Source organism: Alligator mississippiensis, chromosome 5, assembly GCF_030867095.1.
Source record: "Alligator mississippiensis isolate rAllMis1 chromosome 5, rAllMis1, whole genome shotgun sequence".
Lineage (NCBI taxonomy): Eukaryota > Metazoa > Chordata > Crocodylia > Alligatoridae > Alligator > Alligator mississippiensis.
Genome location: NC_081828.1, coordinates 213,133,812 through 213,155,006, shown reverse-complemented (window position 1 = coordinate 213,155,006; position 21,195 = coordinate 213,133,812). Strand labels below are relative to the sequence as shown.

General features: G+C 45.9%; 1 protein-coding gene across 2 annotated transcripts in view; it reads right to left on the bottom strand.

The window, feature by feature from the left end:
- Positions 1-304: 304 nt before the first annotated feature.
- Positions 305-21,195, bottom strand: part of LOC102564825 (vasoactive intestinal polypeptide receptor) — a 175,431-nt gene continuing 154,540 nt past the window's right edge. For both annotated transcript variants that reach the window (XM_006269009.4, XM_059729231.1), the window contains exons 9-13: positions 18,176-18,245; positions 14,916-15,007; positions 10,679-10,808; positions 8,733-8,774; positions 305-7,266 (exon numbers count right to left, since the gene is read on the bottom strand). In XM_006269009.4, coding sequence (XP_006269071.3) covers positions 7,075-7,266; positions 8,733-8,774; positions 10,679-10,808; positions 14,916-15,007; positions 18,176-18,245 — 526 coding nt within the window. In that variant the 3' untranslated portion in view covers positions 305-7,074. The remainder of the gene's footprint in view (positions 7,267-8,732; positions 8,775-10,678; positions 10,809-14,915; positions 15,008-18,175; positions 18,246-21,195) is intronic.

Sequence of the window (21,195 nt, the reverse complement as noted above, 5' to 3'; positions counted from 1 at the left end):
CCCATCGCCTTGCCTTTCACCTCCAGCCACCAAATCACACAGAGTGACATTGTGTCTTGTATGGAGTGTCACTTGTGCTGAAATTGCTGTGGCTTCTTTTAATTCCCTAGCACGTCTTGTGGAAAATCTCCCATGATATACAGACATGGCCCATCATGCTTAGTGTGCAAGACAGGACATCGTTACCATCTATGGGATGAAGGAGCATCTTCTTCGTCAGTGTACTGCCAGATCGGTTCCTCTTGGGGAATTTTCCCCGGCTCTCTGTGTCCCCCCAAAGACTGAAAAAAAAATCAACTTGCAGTTTAGAAGTGTGCACAAAATGCCTTTATGTTGGTTTATTGCTTGCTTTCAGCACTGGCAACCACAGAAAAGTATTCCCTTGGAAACCAAGGAGATGCTTCTGAGATGAACCGAATACACGGGCAAGGAAACAGGAGAGCAATCCATTGCGTATTTACAGTACAGAGCTGGAACTAAATAAATAACACAAGGTAAAAAGTCATGAAAACATGGCAGCATTTACATCTGCCCCAGGAGCGGCAGCCGATTCTCATGGTCATGAAGAATAAGTAACGAGCGTGTAGATAAATTAAAGGTCTTAGGGAGGCGATTGAACTGACTATCTGCATTGCATTCAACCAGAACTCATTATATTGAAAGCCTATTTACAGACAAAGAGATGCCTGCGCCTTGAGCGAGGAGGAGATGGGGCGCACAACGCCAGCTCCTGAACAACAAGACCAAGTTGAGTTTCATTTGAAACCTTTTCGTTTGGAAAAAAATGGTTGGGAGGGCTCTGGCATTTCAACCACATTTTTTTGAATGTCTCTTTAGAGTCCACCTGGTATCAAAAGTCAATGTATTTTAATGTGCTTTTCTTGTTACCTTTTATGTACATGTTTACAGTATCAAGAAACTGGGCCCAAGTCTCAGCTGGTATAAATCAAAGTCCACTTATACCAGCAGAGGACGTAGCCCTTAGATTTCCCCCTTAAGATGAACTGAAGGTGCTTCTGGTCCCTACCTTTAGTCTTCTATAGTCATGCCCTTGAGACGCCTGTGATAAGTATGGTACCACATATAAGCCAGCTGAAAAATTGGGGTCTCTTCTCCATTGGGAGGTATTTCACACAGTTACTGCATGCAAGTGATGACTTAGCTATTCAGACAAACCATTGGCGCTTGATACTCTCCATGACCATCCCCTACTTCTCCATAGATCTTAAAGGGAAAGGACAACAGGTCATGGCTAAGTAACTTCAAGTTGCCATGAGGCTGTTATTTAAATCCTGGGTTTGGAGACATAAGGAGAAAAGGTGAGGCTGCTGAGATCATTAAAAACCAACTCCCTGCCCCTCCCACATTGGAGACCCTTCAGAGTTTGAGCAGTTTGTCTGGGCCTTGGGTTTTCTCTCAACTGCCCTAGAATGACAGTATGGAGTCCCTCTAGCTTTATACTAGTATAAATGGGGAAAAGGGCCCCCTAAGTTTTTCTACAATGGTAAGGAGATATGGGGTTTACTGATATTAACTCCATGCTGCTCTTTCAAGGCTGCATAAAAAGCCCTGTTTTTTTTTTAATGACTTCTACTTTGGATGCCACAACCTGGAACAGAGGGTATGAGGATGCCCTGAGGATGTCCTTCCATTGCCAATCTCAAGATCGCTGACTGCTCCTAGGGGGTGTATTACTGTGTTGGAGTGTGCACAGTGGGAAGGATGGGTAGGACTTTATCAGCAGCCTTGAATGTGGCATGGAGACCTGTGTACATGCCCATAGACCGCTGTAGCTAGGCTTGTGTATATGAAAAGTGCAAGGTTATACTGGGAGGAAGGGAGCACTGGATTTTACTCCCCAGTCTCTGCAAATTTTGGCACATTCACAATCAGAGCAGAGAAGCTCGAGGGAGGGCAGAACTCAATGCATCCATCTGTGAACAAAGTGCTTCATTTATACAGGTAGATTTGGTAGCGTGAACAAACCTAGGACTAGGTGCAAGGGAGGGGAAGCGTGAGGAGCTTCAGGGGAAACATAGGGTGGAGATTAGGAGGAACTTTCTGACTCTGAGGATGGTCAGGCATTGGAAGAGGCTACCTAGAGAAGTTGGGGAATCTCCATCTTTGGAAGTTTTATCAAGAGCAGTTTGGACAGACGTGTGGTTGAAGTGGTTTAGTTAGGGATGAGTCTGCCTTGAGTAGGGGCCTGGACTAGATGACCCTCGGAGGTCCCTTCCAGCCCTACTTTCCTATAAACCTATGATCCTACTCAGAAGCATTCTTTTACAGACCAAGAGAGGATCATAGATAAACCTACGCTCCTAATTGGAAGCACTCTCTTCCGGTCCAAGACAATTTGTTAATGAGAGTCCTGGCTGGTTGGACTTACATAGTGTTGTACCAGCTCTGGTTTGAAACATGAATACATTCCAGTGACACTAGAGAGAAGACAATTCACATGACAGCGGCACTGGATACAAGAGGCACAGATGTGAGAAAGTCAGCATTAAATTAACCAAAGGACAGGCTACTCTGAACTGGGCTTATGCAGCAAAGTAGTCCAGTGAAAACCGAGGGTTTGGACACATTTATGAGGGTGTTAACTGACCTGTATACTACTGTAAACAATGAGAAGATAATGTAAACCCTTGTACTACGGTACCTTTCCCTCTTCTGGTCTAGACGTACCCCTACAAGTATTAGGGATAAAACTAAGCTAGTATAAGTTACATCAGTGTAGCTATTGCATGTCTACAGCTTATGTTAAAGGTAGCTGTTTTGCCCAATGCAAACAGGCTAGCTGCTGGCTCCTCCGCTACTTTGCGGTGAGGCAATTTAAGAAGATAACCTGCTCTCTGTCCACTCTGGATCTCAGTATAAATTATATTCAGTATTCAACAATGGATGCACATTACTCTGGTGCAAATGTGTACAAGTCTCAGAATGTTTCCAGGTTAGCAGAGCTTCATTCAGATCTGATCATAGAGTTAACTTCCATACACTTTTCCTTTGGGGGTTCACGCAGATGACCCTCGAGGTCCCTTCCAACCCTATGACCCTCTGATTTTATGCACCTCCAAAATTTACCACTTTTTCCAGCAGATAAATACATTCTCCCCATTATACTTGTCCTTTGGTATTGCTCCCTATGCTATCTCCCTCTGTGTACCTATATGCAATGTGCAATGGTGCAAGTGCCCAGCTACACGTGCACTTTAATGCACAGTAGACTATTTGACTGCGCATTAAAGCTTCACGTCAAAAAAACCGTGAACATGATTTAAGGGACCGGGCAAGTTTTCAAGTCAATGGGAGGTTGAAGGAGTTGAAGAATCAGGCAGTGGAAGAGATGATGGTTGAGGGGGACAAGGCACCTCCTCACTAGGAACCATGTAAAGTCATTTGCAACTTTAGGTTGTTGAATCAAGGCAGGTCAAATCTGTCCATAGCTGGTCCTTTCCCTATCTTATAAAGAGGTTCCTTTATACAATAACAGACCATCTTTCATCAGCTGACATGCATGTACCTGTCATAGCAGCACAGGGCTTGAAAAATGCTTCCGTGCTCTTCCCTGGGAAGGAATAAACCTAACGAACTGAACCAACCCCATGCGGGGTCTCATTCTCTACCCCAGCCTAGAATGCCAGAGGCCCACAGATGATGGGAAAATCCAAATACAAGTCTGAGGGCTCAGTCTAATAATGGACTTAAGGGTTGTAGTATGATGCTCAATTTACATGCTTTGCCCCCAGCTCCCAGAGGGAGGCACCTAGGATTTTTATAGGATTTTTATCAAATGCATGAGGCAAGTTATGTATTTAGGAATGGGATCCACAAGGAGTGGGAATCCATCTAAACCATTGGAAAGGGCAGAGATAGGTTGGGGCTTAAGTGCCAACCCTGTCAGAGAGTTAGTTGCCTAATTCCAGGGGGAGGAAGACATCTCTCTCCACCTGGAAGATGTGAACCCTCTCCTGTAGTTCAGCATATAGGTCAGGTTAGGAATTATCTGGTTGAAAATTGAGGTGGTGGTGGTGTCTTCCTTCTACCTCACTGCTTTGCAGTTAGATAACTCATAGACGATGCAGTGGGGGCAGGTTAAAACTCCTCCCATGGCTGATTTGGAGCAGGGAGCTGAACCAGCTGAATGTTGCAAATACAAAGCGGTTGGGTATTCTGGGGTGGACCTCTTCCAATTTCTTGTATTCCAGCCTGGACAGAGTACTTACATTTTCACAAGGCCAGAGAAAGAGTAAGACTGGGTGTGTCTACACATGCATTAATGCACCTTTTCTAATATATTGGAGGTACTAAATTTAATGCATAAGGTAAAAAATTAATGTGCATTAGGCTGTGCTAATGTGCAGTAGTGCATTTGCACTCTTTTTTAGTGATGCTTAATGTGCAGGCCATTTTACTGTGCATTGGCATAACGTCATGGTTTTTTACGTGCAGCTTTAATGCACAGTAAAAGTCTACTGTGCATTAAAGCATGTGTATAGACATGCCCACTAATGCTGTAATCTAGTGTTTAGTAAACAGAAGATAACTAGGATCTAGTTACATAGGCAAGACTAAGGGACAGGGATAGCCTATTGGTTAGGGCATTCATTGATAAATGGAAGACCTGGGTTCAATCCTTGCTATAAAATGAGGCATAATGAAGGCATCTCCTCCTCACTGCCTTCTTTTTGAGCCTGGTACTGGTAAGCAAGTTCCAAAAAATGACTACAGGATTGGACTGGGTAGGCCAGACGGTCAGGGGAGTACCTTGTTTACGATGGCCACTGGGCCATAGGTGTGAATTAGGACAGGTTGGCAGTGTCAGGACTAGGTGGTTCGGTCTCATGTTAGGGATTTAAACCAATTAGAGCAACTTTTAAATGTTCTCAGAATTAAGCAGTAGCTGGATGGGGGTTTCTGAGAATCTCAGTGCCACCTATACGTTGGACGTTGGCACCTAAAGGCATTTCTCCATTGCCATCAGAGCGAGCAGCAGTGGACCAAGCCATAAACCTTGCTCTTGGTTACATACAGGAGGCATTCACATCAGCCACCGCTCCAGGAATGAGTTTGGGCCGCTGCGGTGGGACCCACAAAGCAGACAACAGAAGACTAGTTGGATGACTGGGATTTTCAGCCGTCCTGCAGGAAACGATACAATCGCTTTGTACAGAATCGCGACGTCTGCCAAGCAAAGCTTAAAGAAGTCATTTCCATCACATAATGTCCCGTTACCAGATGTATTCCTTTACATACAGTAGGAGACCTCCATTTGGCAGCCTCGTGATAGAATGAGCCCATATCGCCTTCTTAATGCAGCATTATTATTTTTAATGGAGGGAAGGTGGTAGAAATCTTTCCCGACCAAAGACGAGCCCATTGACAAAGAACACTTGGATGTGCTCTACTCAATCCCCAAATGTGAGCATCTCTTATTGAAAGATCCACGGCAGGCCCCACCTCGCATCAAACACACACCGAGGTAACTTAAGAGTTGTGTCATTTTAAACCAAGTGACTTGCACTCGTATCAAACCAAGGCTACGGATTAAAACAAGACACCTTGCCAAAGGACTCGGCGGCACATGGGGAGAAACTTGCACTGCCACGGCTCATGCAGATCTGAGACTGGAGAGAGCAGAGGACTTCAGTCTCTAGAGGGTGCCAGTCTGGCACGTATGAACAACATTTTCACCCCAAGCATGTAAAGAAAAAGCAGGGAGCTGGGGACACCCTTCAAGTAATCTCCAATATGTAAACTTAAAAGCTGTTAGCAAACAGGCGGCAGGTACGTATCAGACCTGGTTTTCTAAAGGTCTAATGATACCTTCATTGCGGGATGAAAACAGATTGATTTCTGCTTCAGTGGTTCCAATGTAATAGCTTCATCATCTTTCCTTTGGTATTTCCTAATCCCTATAGTGGCAGTTATAATTTTATTTTGATGATACCATTGTGCCAGCTGCTCTTAAACCAATTCTCTGTTCTCCACAGCGGTTCCTTACAGTGGGTCTAATTCAGTTAAAGACTGCAAGAATTTGGTATCTCCTCCTCCCACCCAGAGTGCCTTATTCAGGTACCAGCCTGTTAGAAACCAGTGCTCTTTCCCCAGTCCTCAGAGTCCTGTCGCAATAATAGGCCAAGATTGACAGCAGCTTAATCGGGATGGATGACGTAACCATGCTACTGAGTTGGCAATTGGACCCCGCCCCCCCCTCCCCCCCCACTTTTTGTTTTTTTTTAACATGTTAGACATGCAAAGCTATCGTTTCCTGTTAAAAATAAAAATGAGTCACCCTTAACAAGTATAGTGCAGAAAAGGGCATTCACAGTTTAGCTTCTCAGCAAGCTACATTCTGGGGGAACCGTCGGCGGCGGTGGTACTTCAGCGGGCAAAGCAGACCGTCGGGGATGGAGATCCCACGCCGACTCCAGCTTTACGAGAGCTTTCTGGTGTGACAGCTCATGTACCTGCATCTGCAAATGCATGATCCTGCAGTCTCTCGTAAGCTGTCCCTACTTGCGATACCTTCCTTGTACTATGGTCCTTTACCAGTCAGACCCTTGGCACATTGCAACATTTTTTTTGTGGGTTTTTTTCCCCAATTGGCTCACTTTAAAAACAACAAAAAAAAAAGCATCCGTCTTTCACAGAAGCCGTCTCTGAACTCATGAAATATCCCCCGCCCTCTGTTTATGAGCGTATCAGATACTTCCCCAGCAGTCCCCACGCTTGCTGGAGTTATGCACACGTTTGATAGCCAAGTCATGAGTTTCCCCATCATAGCCGATGATGGCTACAGCCGCCGTAGCCAATTCATGAGTTTCCCCACGACCAAGGGGTTAAGCTTGTAGTTAAAAGTCTAACAACCCCCCCCACAAAACAAAACACATCTCTGCATCCTGGCTTGTCCCGTCTTGCTCAGGACATCAGTGGCTTTTCCAGTTTTGTGTCCTTTGTTGACTCACGGGGAGTGTCTTGTTTAAAAATAACTTTTCGGCTCACGTTACGCTCCTGGTGGTCTCCCTCTTTCTCGCTCTCGGGTGGCCCCAGCTGGGGTGGGTCGTCCCATCAGACCAAAGAAAACTCTGCTTGGAAGCTGGAACACCGGCGAGTCTTTGGAGAGCACTTGGTGAGCATTGAGATCTGGGTGCTGAAGTTCGTACCGTTGCTCCCTAACGAAGGGTGGTGATACTTCATGTCGGAGCCCAGGAACCTCTCCAGATGCCACCTCCGCCACTTCCGTTTCAGCTCGGCTTGGACCTGAGGAAGGAGAGAAAAGCAAACGAAATGAAGGACATCTTATCCGCTGCTTTGGCTTGACACCCAAGCATGCAGGGGGGAGCTAGATCCTTAAAGTCCTTTAAAAAACTTACAGCAGGGTTTTGACTATAGAGGTAACCACAGTGAAAATCCAGATTAGGGGGAATCTCTTCTCCATGCAGTCAAGGATACTCACTGGGAAAAGCTGGAGAAAGAGAAGGAGGCCCCTTCGATATTTTAATGCCAGAAGGGGCCGTTCTACAATGGCCACGGATTTCACACCGGTTGATAAAAACTTTTGGCTCCTCAAAACATAAGCAGCACTTGGCCCAGTAACTAGTAGTGGGATGAATCACCAAAGTTTGGCCAAGCTGAGCCATGAGCTGTGGGCAACACACTGGAGTGCTATCAGGAGCCTGACTGCTGAACTCCAGAGAGAACAGATTTTTGCTCTGGGAAGATAGTTAGGAAACAGTTTTCTTCCACAGCCTCGTTGTCCTCAAAGAAATGCTTATTTTTGAAAAAGACAGCGTGGTTTGTGGAGTGCTGCAGCTGAGCATTTTGATGCATGTCAGGGGGCCTTGCATTCACATCCCAGGGCTTTGCATCAAGATTCAAGCAATCAGCAACCATGGGATTATACCTAGAGCTACTGCATGTCCACTTAGCCTTGCAGGGAGGGCTGGTGCAGTATGGTGTGAATTAGAGGATGATTTGCACACTCTGGTCAGGAAGCGCAGTAGAAATTGTGTGTGTGTGTGCGTGCATACACATATATAGAGAGTGAAAGGTATCTTAGAATTGCTAAAAGCAGCATTAAAGATGGAGCAGGAGTAAAATCTAAGCTAATCATGTGATCTGATGGGAGAGATGAAATGCAAATCCAGATCTAAGTTTCATGCTTGCTCCCTTCCCATCACTGCTGGGTTTACTGTTCAAATCGGTAAGGGCTAAAAGTTTTTACCAACTCTGCTCATCAGACTCAGCAGCTTTGTGAAATGAGTTTGCAGAGCCTCAGTCCAGAAGGTGGTGGGCCAGTACTCAGGGCTACATGACTGTCTAGTCTCCAAGCTGGCAGTGGTTTTGATCCTAATGTCTTGAAATCAAGGCCAAAAGTCCCAGTGGTTTTAGATGGAGAGACAAGGGACTGGAAACTAAACTACAGCCTCACCCCACTTCAGGTCAGAGTTGAGGGACCTTGGGAGGATATGGGGAAACCCCCTGATGCTGATTGCTCTGTGGATAAATGAAGAGCTGGGTGCTACATACACTAAAATCAACATGGAAAACCCCACGTCTTTGTTGAGCAGAGCAGGGAAACCAGGACAGAGAAATGGGCTGGTTGCTTTTCTCTAACATGCGATTCATTTGGACCCGTTCCTCGACCTGCTGCGGTCAGGGACTGAGCACTTCTCAGAGCGCCCTTCTCACGCACCCATTTCTTCTTCATTACCAGCCGCTCTTACCTCACCATTGAGGAAGCAGTAGAGGACAGCCACCACAAAGCCCTGAGAGAGAGGCGAGAAGGAACAGGTGTTAAAACCTCAAGGTCACATTGAACTTTATTAAAAGACAGCTTGGATGAGATGCTTTCAACAGGGGCGCTCCTTCCCCGAGCAGGGTGCCGGATGCGGTGCTTTTCTAGGACTCTACCTGCAGCCAGGGCTCTGGATGTAGGACACGTTGCCAAGAAATGTTTATGTCCCCACAGTGCAAACTGGGGAGGCAAAGATGCGTCAGGCAGCAGTGCCATGAAACATGGCTCTGTGAACGCAGCCCCTTAAATCAGAAGCGTCAGCGGTGGGTCCGTGCAGTCGTTTGGCTAATGAGTGCAGGGTCAGGCTGATTGACTCTGTCACTCATCCATGCTAATTAGCCCCCCCCAAAGTGCTATACAATGTGGCTGCACTGCTTTCGATTTAGGAGGAACTGCACAGTGCCTAAGGCCGCTATAGTCTGGCATGCCAAATTTGCCAGGCGGACAGCTTAGCACACCCTGTTCCCAATCTGGTCTGTGCTCCTCGTGGGAATCGCAGAGAAGGCTGCATCCCTTAAACTAGCTATATGTGGATACATGGTCGCTTGGCTTGTGATGCCAGCCCTGTTTCTGACTACAGAAACTGCTGTGCCGTCACCCTGCTCACTGGATGCAGTGCCTAAGTTTGGGGCAGACTTTTGTGGCTACAGCATGGGGCTTAAAATGGTTTATTACATCCAGTTGATGATCTTGTGACTTCTCTTAGGGTAACATCTTATTGTCCATTATCTCAGCTTTTAACTATAAAAGAACATAGTCATTCTCTACTACTTAGAGTTGTGATTGCACTGGAAACAGAAACTTAGTATAAGCCAAATAAGAAATGTCTACTTTATGCAATAGCTCTGACCTGTCCCATTCACCTCTAGAAAGAGTTAATTTAGCTGTTAAAGGATAATGAATTTAATGTTGGCTTTAACCACTTCACTGCTGATCAAAGTTTATAAATCACGTAGTGCAATGGTTTTCAACCTTTTTTTCCCATTTGCAGACCCCTAACAAATTTTAAATGGCCGTGCGGACCCCTTTGGGAACTCTGAATAGAGGTGCGGACCCCTTTGAATTGTAAGTGAGGGTATTCACATATTTTTGATTGATTATAGTCATCTTTTGTGGACCTCTTAGACATTGTCTGTGACCCCGAGGGGTTTGCAGACCACAGGCTGAAAACCACTGACCTAGTGTGTGATAAAACCTGGATTCATTTATTAAGTCTGAAGAATGCAAACCGTCTGAAACAGGTATGAACAGATACAATGGGAAGAAGGGCATGGAGAAGTGGTAATCATCATGCAGAATCCATGTCTTTGTTCACAGTGGGAGGCCAGTGTTGATCAAAGTGAAGCCAAGTGTGTATTTCAGTATACAGGCATCTCATGGTCAAAATTCACCGGGTAAAAATCTCACTGACGTCAATAGAAATTCTGCCTCCCATCCCAAGCCATTTGCCCTGAGTGGGAGCTAAATAAGGACCACAAGACTTGGCTTATAATTGCTAAAACAGACTGGGATTTCCAGAGGCAAAAGGCAGTAGGAGAGTGGAAAACACCAGCCAAATCATGCCTTTCCCTGAAATCAATCCCCGCAGACCTCAATGAGAGCAGGGCTGGGCGTAAAGAAGTGAAACCCAATGAAACCAAGTGAAACTCTCTGCTTATTCCCATGTTCATTCGAACCGTGTGTTTCTGCTAACAGTTTAGATCATGCATTTTTATAGGATGGTTTGCATAGGGATGATCTTGCCTCAAGCTGGGCGCTGGACAAGATGACCTGTGGAGGTCCCTTCCAGCCCTGTTTCTCTCTGAGTCTCTCGGGGTTGGAACAGACCTGACCGGTTCTTCCCTGGCCTCGGGCTACTCGCAGGGGACAGCTTACCTGGAAGGAACCAAGAACGAGCTCAAAGACGACCTTTATTTTCATTTTGTAGTGGGGTGGGAAGAAGACAAAGACGATATAGTGGATGCCGAAAAGTGGGATCAACAGCAGGGTGGACTTGGCGAGTCTCCTGTTAGAAAGAGAAACACGAGCCATAAAGGGAAGGGAGACAGCAGGAACAGGACAAGGCAGTGGGACATTTTGTTGCGGTCCTAAAGCTGGAGTACTTTGTCTTTATGCTACACATGGGTCTTTCAGGAGGAGCTCTGTTATGAAATGAAATTCAGCCTGCGCGATGGGCGGCATTTCAAACCTCTGACAACGTAGGCGATCGGTAATATTACAGGAAAGGAATGGAAGCCCAGATCCTCCAAAGTATTTTGGTGTCTACCTCCCACTGAAATCCTTAAATACCTTTGGGGATTTGGAGCTGCCTGCATAATAAACGTACACACCCGCAGCTGGGGAAAACCCAGCATTGCTCCACTGACTTCCACAAAGCCCAGCCAATTCACACGAGCTGCACACCTGGCTCGTGCTGATTTCTATAGGCTTCATTTCCCCCTCGCTAATAATCATTGTTGCAACGTGCATGCCATTAATTGAGTCTCAGCAGTAAATGAGCTGTCTTTGCCCTCCGCCTGCAGAAGGCTGGTAGTTTCAAAGGCAGAGGTGATATAATAAAACATGACATGGTTATTCCTGTTGACTGTAGGGGAGGTCTTTTCTTCCTTCCTGCCTGAGATCATTTTTCCTCTCTACAAGCCGAGTGTAATCCATTCTTGTCTTCAATTGCCTGGGATTTCTGAAAATTATAGGCTCTGAAGAAGAAATGGTATGTTTAGCCCGGCATAATAACAGGCTGCTGAGCAGCAAACGTTTCCAAAAGGAGAGGATGAGCAGCAGTAGAGCGTAATGGCACCAAACAGGATAATCAGAGCCCTAATTAAGAGCGGGTGATCATTTTGCACACCTAATTACTAGGGGAAACCAACTAATGTCAAATGAAATATAAAAATTAAAGCAGTTCAAGAGGCACTTGGCACCTGTGATCACTAAACAGTCCTGTCACTCCTCCCAGCAACTAATGGGAGACATGGAAACCAAAGCCGTGTCGTCCTGAGCAATAGTCCTTCCACCTGCAACCTCTGCATCTACAATATCTCAGCCATCCCTCTGCCCTCAGCACCCATTTTTTCATGATTAATAGGAATTAAAAGGATTAATGGGAGGGCTAATGGGCCAACATTATTCAGACAAGACCCTGGTATGTACACCCTTTGGGTCAAATGCTGTCTGCCAACACAATTTCCCAGCTTTCACAGTGTCTGGTGCAAAATGAAGACTCACACTGGCTTCCCCAGACCTCATCTCAGGCCCCTAAAAACCAGCTAAAGTCAGCACCTAGGTGAAAAGTAGCTGCTGGTGACAGATCTTAGGCAAGATTAATATTTGGAGGGGGAGAGGCGGGGGGATGCATTTCCAGGGACTTGCCTGAGTCAGGTTTAAGGTCCTATTCCTTACCTTCCAGGCGCTCCCTGGCCAGTCTCACCTAAAAGACCACCTAAAGCTTTCTCATGATCAATAATGGCTTGGCACAATGGATTTATTATTATTATTTTTTTACTGGGAGGGCAAAGCTAGTCTGTGCAGAGCTTTGTGGGAGGCTGAGATTGTGGTATGAACCTATACAGCAGCACAAACCTCCCTGACCTCCACACCAAATGACAGTCTTTAAGCTGATTTCTCTAACACATACATGGGAAGAGATGCATGAAAAAGAATATGTACCAAAGACCGAGGTAGCAGACACACCTCTTCTCCTCTGAGCAGGGGATGAGACAAAATGAACACATATGACACACTTTAAAGCACAGCTGGAAGGCACTCGAATAACTCCCATGGTGAAGGTGGTAAGGGAGAGAATGCCAGTCAGATTCATTTAGCTCTGCTTGTTACAGAAAACAAAGCATTTGCTCTTCTGTTGCACCTGAAATGCTGCTCTTCTTTTGCTGCTTGATGCTCTGTGATTTCAAAAGGCATTTTTAATGAAGAGCTCCATTACAGTTTGCAATAATTTAATGCACAGCTCAGTGCCTGGAGCGTTAATGAGAGAGTCAGTGGTGCATTTGGGCTTCCAGCCCTGGGCTGAAGTGGACCTGGCAAGAATTGAAAGATGCTGTCAATGTGTCAACCTCAATATCAGTGTTGGGAAGAGAAAGGGAATGACTGCTGAGACCCCGGTGCTCTTTAGAGTGAAAGCAGAGTCTTATTACAGCCCTGGCAGGAAGAATTCCTGCAGATCATGAAAAAACAGGGTTGGAATAGTTTTCTCAGGTCATCCAGTCTCCAACCCTGTGGTTGGCAGCAGCACTGGAAATACCTGATTTTTAAAGGGATTTAAACAGAAATGATCAGGAGATCAGCAGGAAGGGAGTGCCTGCTTGGAAGCAGCAGGGTGCTTAGTCTCGCTACTGAAGCAATAAACCCTGTCCCCCGGCTCTTGCTTTAGGAGATCTCCAAGCCACCACCTCAGCTAGGGCCGTGAGCGTGGTGCCAGGGGTGCTCTCAGAGCATCCTTACTGCTGTATTTCTGGGGTGGACGTGTTAAATCTGCTGTAGCTCACACTGGTTTGCACACCTGTATGAGAGATGCTGGAGTGGACAGATGACCAGCTATCCCAACAGGCACTATTACAGGTGGCAGGGGGGTTTGTCTGCATTGGCTATAAGGCTTGCCCTGTGATTAAAATGAATGGAAAGCTCTGCTTAAACTAATGGAGCCTTTCCAGGCTGGGAAGAGGGGGGTAGATATTGTAGAAGTCATACTGGTTTAAGAGGGGGGTAGATATTGTAGAAGTCATACTGGTTTAAGAGGGGGTAGATATTGTAGAAGTCATACTGGTTTAAGAGGGGGTAGATATTGTAGAAGTCATACTGGTTTAAGAGGGGATACGTATTATAGAAGTCATACTGGTTTAAGAGGCACTCTCTCTAGGGGCCGACTGGCAAACAACGTGGGGAAGCTTGTAGTAGCATCTCTCCTTCTGTATTTATTTCCTTGGGTAAAATCAGGACATCCTGGTAGCTCTCACCTAAATTAACCCTGTGGGAAAATTAAAAAGTGCAGTGCTGCCTCTTTCGGTACTAGGACCTAATGCTGTCTGGGGATGTATATACGCACAAAGAATCCCATGGGGATAAATAGGACCCGGTTGCCCCGTCAAGGATCTGCAATGGCCTTCTGGCCATGCTTTTAGTTCTAGGACATATTTCAATATGCTGATTTAATCTTAGCCCTTCAACGGGGCTGTCGTAATCTGAGGGTGAGATGTGCTATTTGACGATGAATACATTAAAGGGATGGAATAAGCAGGACACGGGCCAATAATGCATACGAGGCGGTGACGACAGAACTGGAAACAATGGACTTCAGCTGCAGGATGGAAAAATTAAGGTCAAATGCCAGGATTTTCCACCAGAAATCTACCCTATGGGATTCCAGATAGCAGAAAAGCTTAAGGACTCTTTTCACCGGGGCTTGTGGGTCACCTCTGTTGTTTTCTCTCGTTTCCAATATCACTGTTGTGCCCCAGGGTACAGAGCTGCCCAAAAACCTTTGGTTTTGGAGGCAGCAATGAGGTCCTGATGAATTCCCCCTAAACTCTGGGTCTTTAGCCAAAATCTGTGATCCAGCAGTTACCAGACAAAGCAGATCCTTGCCACGCTGAGCATTTTGAGTCCAAGGCGAGGCTGAAACCCAAAGACCTCCTGATAAATGAGGATTCCAACTACGTGGTTAAATTTGGTAACCGTGAGTGCATTTTTAGGGAGAAATTCCCCATAATGATTAATTGGCAGTTTCGTGGATTCTAGATAGACTCTGAAGGTCTGCAATAGTGAAAATTGGGCCCACTGATCCTAATTCCCAGGAAAGGGTAGGTCCTATGTTCCAGTGACTGGTGAATCTACAAGCCAAGTGCTGCCTTGAAGCATCACTATAATGCTCATTTCTTTATTAGGAGCAAGATTCGTGGTCCACCTAAGTGAAGTTGCAAAGGTACTTTAGCATATCTTCTATCTTACTTGTCTCAGACAGCATTAATCGACCCAACCTGATTCTGATTTTAATCAGCCAAATTGGCCAGATAGGATGCATCCGGTCAAACAAACAGACCAGCCCAACAGTCTCACCGGTGCTGTACGATGCAAGTGAAAAACGGAGTCCAGGACTTACGAGTATTGGCTGGTTTCATTGCGTCCGACATCTGGGGAATGCAGCTTCTGGACTAGGATACGGATAATGCAAATGAAGAGGATGAAGTTCGCCTAGCGTGGAGGGAAGAAAGGAAAGGGAAAAGGATTGTAAATTCCCACAATCCCTCTCTTCAGGGGAAAGAACCAGCTGTTAGAGGGGATTCCATTCACTGCAATGATTTGGTCATGGACTGAGCCGCTGTTAAAAAGCCATGAGCGGAGAACCCCACTGTGAGCACAGGGTAAACCAAGACAGGATGGCAGCAATCTTGGGCCTGACATCAGCCTTCTTGGGACTTTGTGACATACATCCCAAGTATGATGATGTCAAACCCATAGAGCACAGCTCTGCACGACGTCCTGCTGCGCGAGGGGTGCCGTCGGCGGGGCAGGAAAGGAGCCTTTGGGTTAGCTGAGAGACGGTAGTTGGTGGCGGGAGACCCGCTGCCGGGCATGTCCAAGGCTGAGGACAGTGCAGCGAGTCAGGAAGCATATGAAGCGGTGTCTGGTAGAAAGGTAACCGGGATCCTAATCTATACCATGGGGCATGCTTTCTTCACATCCTTGCTGGCCAGCTTGGTCAATAGGCCACAAACCTGGTTGGCTGCCTGTCCTACAAGGCTAGACCAGGCTATTCCTTGGATATCAAAATAATGGCTAGGGCTTAGCTAGCGCCCTCCATCCAAGGACCTCATCTCCTTCAAGGTAGGCAAGCCACCTTAGCCCCATTCTTTAGCTGGGGAAAACTAAGGCATAGAGATGGAGGTGTAGCTTGCCCAACATCATATAGCAGGCATCCAGACCAGGCCCCAGCATGCCCTGACTTCCAGACTAGTGCCCTTCCCACTGAACCATGCTGCTACTTCTTGCCACCGTTGAGCAGGTGAAACACAGCAAGGAGGACCTGCAAGACCTGGAACAGTCTGAGTATAAACCCCCCTTGCTTTAACCTATATGAAACTCCAATTGATTCTTCTTTATATGGATTCAGAGATCCAAAAGGTATAATGGACCACTGCGATCATCTGGGCTGATCTCCTGCACAATGCAGGTTACTTGATTTTACATTCAGCCCAATCCCTTGTGGATAAACTGGAGTCCTTATCTCCTAGCTAGACATCTACTCGGGCTTTAAAAGCTCTATGGGATGGAGAATTTACTGTACCGCTTGGTTAAGCTGTTGCAGTAGCTAAGTGCCCTCCTCTCTCCATGCTGCTCATCACAATTTCTGTCCACATCTATTTGCTTATAAAAATAATGACTTGCCTCAGACTGGGAAGGGGGAGGAAAGGGAAAAAATTATCAAGCGAGCATATACATCTGCACATACAAAGCCCACTCTAATTAGTGTGTGAGCATGTAGTAAGTGAATTTAAAATCTGAGTTACTTCCTAAGCTGCTTTGTGGCTTAAAATGCTGCCCGAGTCAATTTAGGAGGGCTGAGAATGAAGAGGACAAGTTCGATGCGAGGTAGATGGATGGCCGTGACAGGCTGGGTGATAGCTTGTGACTGATTTTTGCAATGGTTACTGAAGAAAATCAGTATGAACAGATGGGGCTTGTTTGGTGCTGACAAAAAACACTTGAAGTTTAAAAAAAAAAAAAAAATACTCGCCCCTCTCCCATCCAGGGAAATGGGGTGTATTTCTCTTGATAAGATTTATATTGAGAAATGGAAAATCTCATTTACAGTTTTTTTCGGTAATGTATTTTGATGGGTGTCAGGCTCAGGGTTTCATTTCAGCGTAGCTAGATTAATAAAACAAGAAGGGATTATTAAAAGCAGGGGTGTTGATGTAGGTGGGGCTGCTTTGTGAACAGCATAATGATAAGTCTGTGGCACAATCAGAGCTGATGCAGAAGACCGATCTCGTTTTGTACAACTCTTCGTTTCTTTTGCTTTGCTTTGCCTTCCCTCCCCGAGTTCAGTTGAGGAAAATCAAAGCAAAAATGGACTAAGTTCATTTGATTTTGTGAGTCGGGTCCTGGCTCACAAAACACAAAGGCAAATGGAGAAGCTGTATGGACTTCAATAGGGACTGAATGAATAGGGCTCTTCAGAAATGCCCTAGGGTTGCATGGTTATCTTTAAATGCCATTGAAGGACCTACAAGTCAAGACTCCCAATGATTTCAATGGGAATTAAACTGAGGTCCTCAAGAAATGGCCCTTGAAGCCCACAGCAGCAATCTGATTTCCTCCTAGACTCTACTAGCTGATGCAAAATGCCAGCTCAAAGTGATCATTTTTGTTATCAAATCCTACAGGCATCTTCCATCAGAGAAGCTTTACAAACCTTAAGGTGAGCCTGGGCTGAGCTCTGTATGTGAAACAAATTAAAAAAATGGTAAAGGGCAGCCCTGCGTCCAAGAGAAAATGAGAATGGTTATGGGAAAAATGTACAGAAGAGGTGAGAAATGAGGGGTCTGACAGAAAGCACAGAGGTGGGATCAGGGTCGAGCTGCTGGGGCAGACAACCTGCTTCCAACATCTCTTCGTCATCACGTATTTTGAGAGAGGGAGCTGCTTCATTGCAAGTAACAGGCTGATCAATACGGGTCATGCGTGCATGCATCAATGATCCAGCTGTTAAGCAGATGGGTAGATTGCTCTATGTATCGCTGGAAATTAATCTGTTCTGAATAGTGCGTGTCCTCCTTTCTCAGAGTTGGGGTAACATGCATTGAACGGGCCACGATACCTCTTTCTCTGGGATTCAAGTCCACCAGCTTTGCAGTACAGCTTTCTCCCTCTGCTTTATTAAAGGATTTTGTTTTCACATTTCCATCCATCCCTGCATGAGCTGACTGCAATCCCTCTCATAGGGCCATACAAAAATAGCGGGGCCGGAAGGGTGCAGGCTACATCTAATTCAGCCCCTTGCAGGGTCTTGTCCGTCTAAAGCATCTTGGCCAAATATTTGTCTCACCTGCACTTCAAACCCTTCAGTGAAAGCCTTCCTCCTCTCAGATGGCCCACCTGCTGCAGTTCTGAGAAAGGTGCAACAAACCATGGGAGAACAGGCTGCTAAGGACAATTACCATTTAACCCTCATTAGTCAGAGATTGGCTTATGGCCCAGAGGCAATTCACCCTCATCGGCGAGGCACTAGGTCCAGGCTGCTGTCTCATCAGCCTGTTTTCTCCACTGTGTTTAGAGAGCGCCCATGTATGCATCCCCTGGGCAAAGAGATTTCAATAAAGAAGGCTTTGCAGCCAGCAGAGGTTGCTGATACTTTACCAAAATAGAAAACAGAATAGGAGTTTTGATGATCCACCAGTAATGGGACTCGATCATGTTCTCCCAACACCTGGAAGCAAACAAACGCAAATCAGCCCCAAAATGCAGAGCCAGGACGCGACGCGGTAATACAGCAAATGCCTCCGATTTGTGACGCTACCAGTTTAGCAGATGCAAAGCTTCCTGGATAGGACGTGCATTCAGCAAAGTCAAATATCAGCCCACAAATCCTTGCTCGATGGAGTTGATGACAAAACTTCCCTTACCTTCAGCAAAGCCAAGACTCATCCCTATGTCTTGTGACATAGGTTCTTGATAATGGCATTTTTAATTTTTTTTTTGGTGGAAAAACTAGGATTTGCGACACTTTTTCAATAGCTGAACAGAGGAAAATGCTGCCTTTTCCCCAGTTTTGAATAGCTGTTTGAGTTTGGTCAGGATTTCAGGGAAGAAAAATGGGGACAGATTCAACATTTTCTCCTCACTTTTAATTTTTTTTAAATAAGCACATTGTTTATACTACGAGAGGACACGTCTATAGTAGAGAGCAGGGCTGTCCAAATCCTTTGGGTTGGTGAGCTGGGTCTGGACCTGGAGGCTACTTGTGGGATGCATGACCCACTTCTGGTGGCAGGACGAGTGATGGTGGTGTTCGCTCCTGTGTGCCGACCACACAGCTACCACTGGTCCTGCCTCTGAAAGTGTCCCCAACAGGATTTTCAACTTGGAAATTAGGGGTTAGGGTGACCAGCACTCACGGGGTTAACACCATTACCACTTGCCCCACAACCACTGAAAGGTGGCCTCAATCAGGATCTATACCTGGAAATGCTAATTGCCAGGGGCATTAACCTCCTGGGTGCTGGCTCCACCGGTCCGTCATCTCCGGCAGTCATGAGGATTACCACCACTGCCACTGCTTGCTTTGAATTTTTAGCCCCACGGTCGACCATGGTTGAACCACTTAGACAGCTCTGATACAGGAAGAAAGCCACCTTGATTCTTGATTTCAATGTCCATCTACTCACCACTCTTGTATCTGGTAGCAATTAAATATTTACTGATGGATTCATGTTCTGCAAATCCCAACCAACCTGCCCCTCAAAGTTTAGATGCATGGCTAGTAAAGCCAGAAAGGACTTTGATGATTGTGCTTGTGAGTCATCTGCTATTGCGCCTGGAAGGCTGAGCTTTTTATTCGATGCCCGAATGATTACACTGGGCTTGCGAGGCACAGCTCTGAAACCTGGATTTGGCAGTAGGATCATTCTTGGTAATGACTTCACAGCTTTCCTAATGCAGAAGCCTGCAAAGACATACTCTCCAAGCCACTCTGCTAAAGATGCCAATAGAGGGATGATATTAATAGAAGCATTTAGGGTGGGTAATCAGGGTTGCCAAATAGGATCTAGATTTGTTAAGTTCCTAACAACCTTGGGCGCATTTGTAGTTGTTAACAACGCTTTGGGCAAAACATGAGTTCAGTTGAGTTTGCGTCTAATACTAAAAGCAAATCTCGTGGAGGGTCAAACTCATGTGAACTGCAACCGGGAACATTTTTACACAGCTTTGAACTGACCCCGGAGAGCTCCGGCGATTGTTCCCCACTTTAGGAGAACGCACAGGACCAGGTCAACTGCATAAAGGGCCTGTTATACAAATATAAAGAGTATGAACTGCTTAAAGAGCCTATTATATAAATATAAGGAGTGTACTAATCCAACAAGGAGGCATTGGCACAAGCTAGCCAGTGAACCATGTTGTTCATGCAGTTTTGGGCCAAATAGATTTTAAAGCCAAAGAGAGAAAGAATGTGAATAGAGGATAATCATCATCATCACTTTTCCTCCTCCACATGCTTCAGAACTAATGGTTGATTAACATTCATAATGTCCATGTATGATAGGGACTCTTTATCATAGGCAGAAATGAGAGAGAAAGCTTAGGGGACTGGTTCAAGATCACCAGGGCACACAATGGCAGGCTAAAAGAGTGCCTGGCACCTCATTCTTTGCCGCGGCCAAGAAAGGGTCAAAGAGGATCTGCACAAAGCAGCATAGACAACCCCCTCCCAAATGCATAGCTGTGGGCAAGCAGCAGTATCTGGAGCTTGTCTTTTCAGGGAACTTTGTGCAAAGTTGTGCAAAGGAAGTGCAAGATAGGATGTGGATTTATAGCATGCTAATTGCCCACGTGGACACACACACCGTGTACACTACGTAGGCCCCCAGGAAGTTAGTGAGGAGTAGCTTGGACACCTCCTGGGTTAGATTCTCCTTCACATTTATGGGCCCAAGTGCAGTTCTTGGATCCTGTTTGCACCTTTGTGCTCTGCTCAGTCTGTGCTTGTGCGGATGGGGAAATGCACAGCGAGGTTGCTGTGCACATTGCAGATCCATCCCCCATACTGGCATCTTTGGTCAGGTGTAACCTTCAGTTAGCCTGCTGTGGATTCAGCCCAAGGACTGAATGGGAAGATAGCTGGCCCATGCTAACAGAGCTCCCCTGGGTATACTGGTAGGAAAGCAGAAGGACGTGAGAAGGTACTCAAGGTGATGCCAGCTTGACAATGCACAAGACAGGAAGGGAGGAACAAGCTCTCTGATACCAAAATAGCAGCGATAAGGACACTCACTACCTACAAGCCATCATTACTTGAATGAGCTTCAATGATTCAAGTACTTGAAACTGAGGGGTTTCAAGTACTTGAAGTGGAGGGGCTGAGTTAGGAGACTAGAAAGCATTTCCTGCTCTCCTTCCATTTGGGATTAATACTGTGTGGAAAACTAGAGCCAAACTCCACACCCCAACAAACAAATGTGACTGCTACTGGCTCTTGCAAGAGTGCTACAACCCTTTTGTGGGAAAGAATTTGATCCAATGGGACAAGTACATCCAAAAATTAGCACTAGTAATGTCAATAAAGCTAGCAACCCTGTTGTGCCAGGAATGTATTTGTCTAATATATTCAGTAAGACCTGCCATTTCTGAAGCACCTTGTACACCAGCTGCCTAAGCCT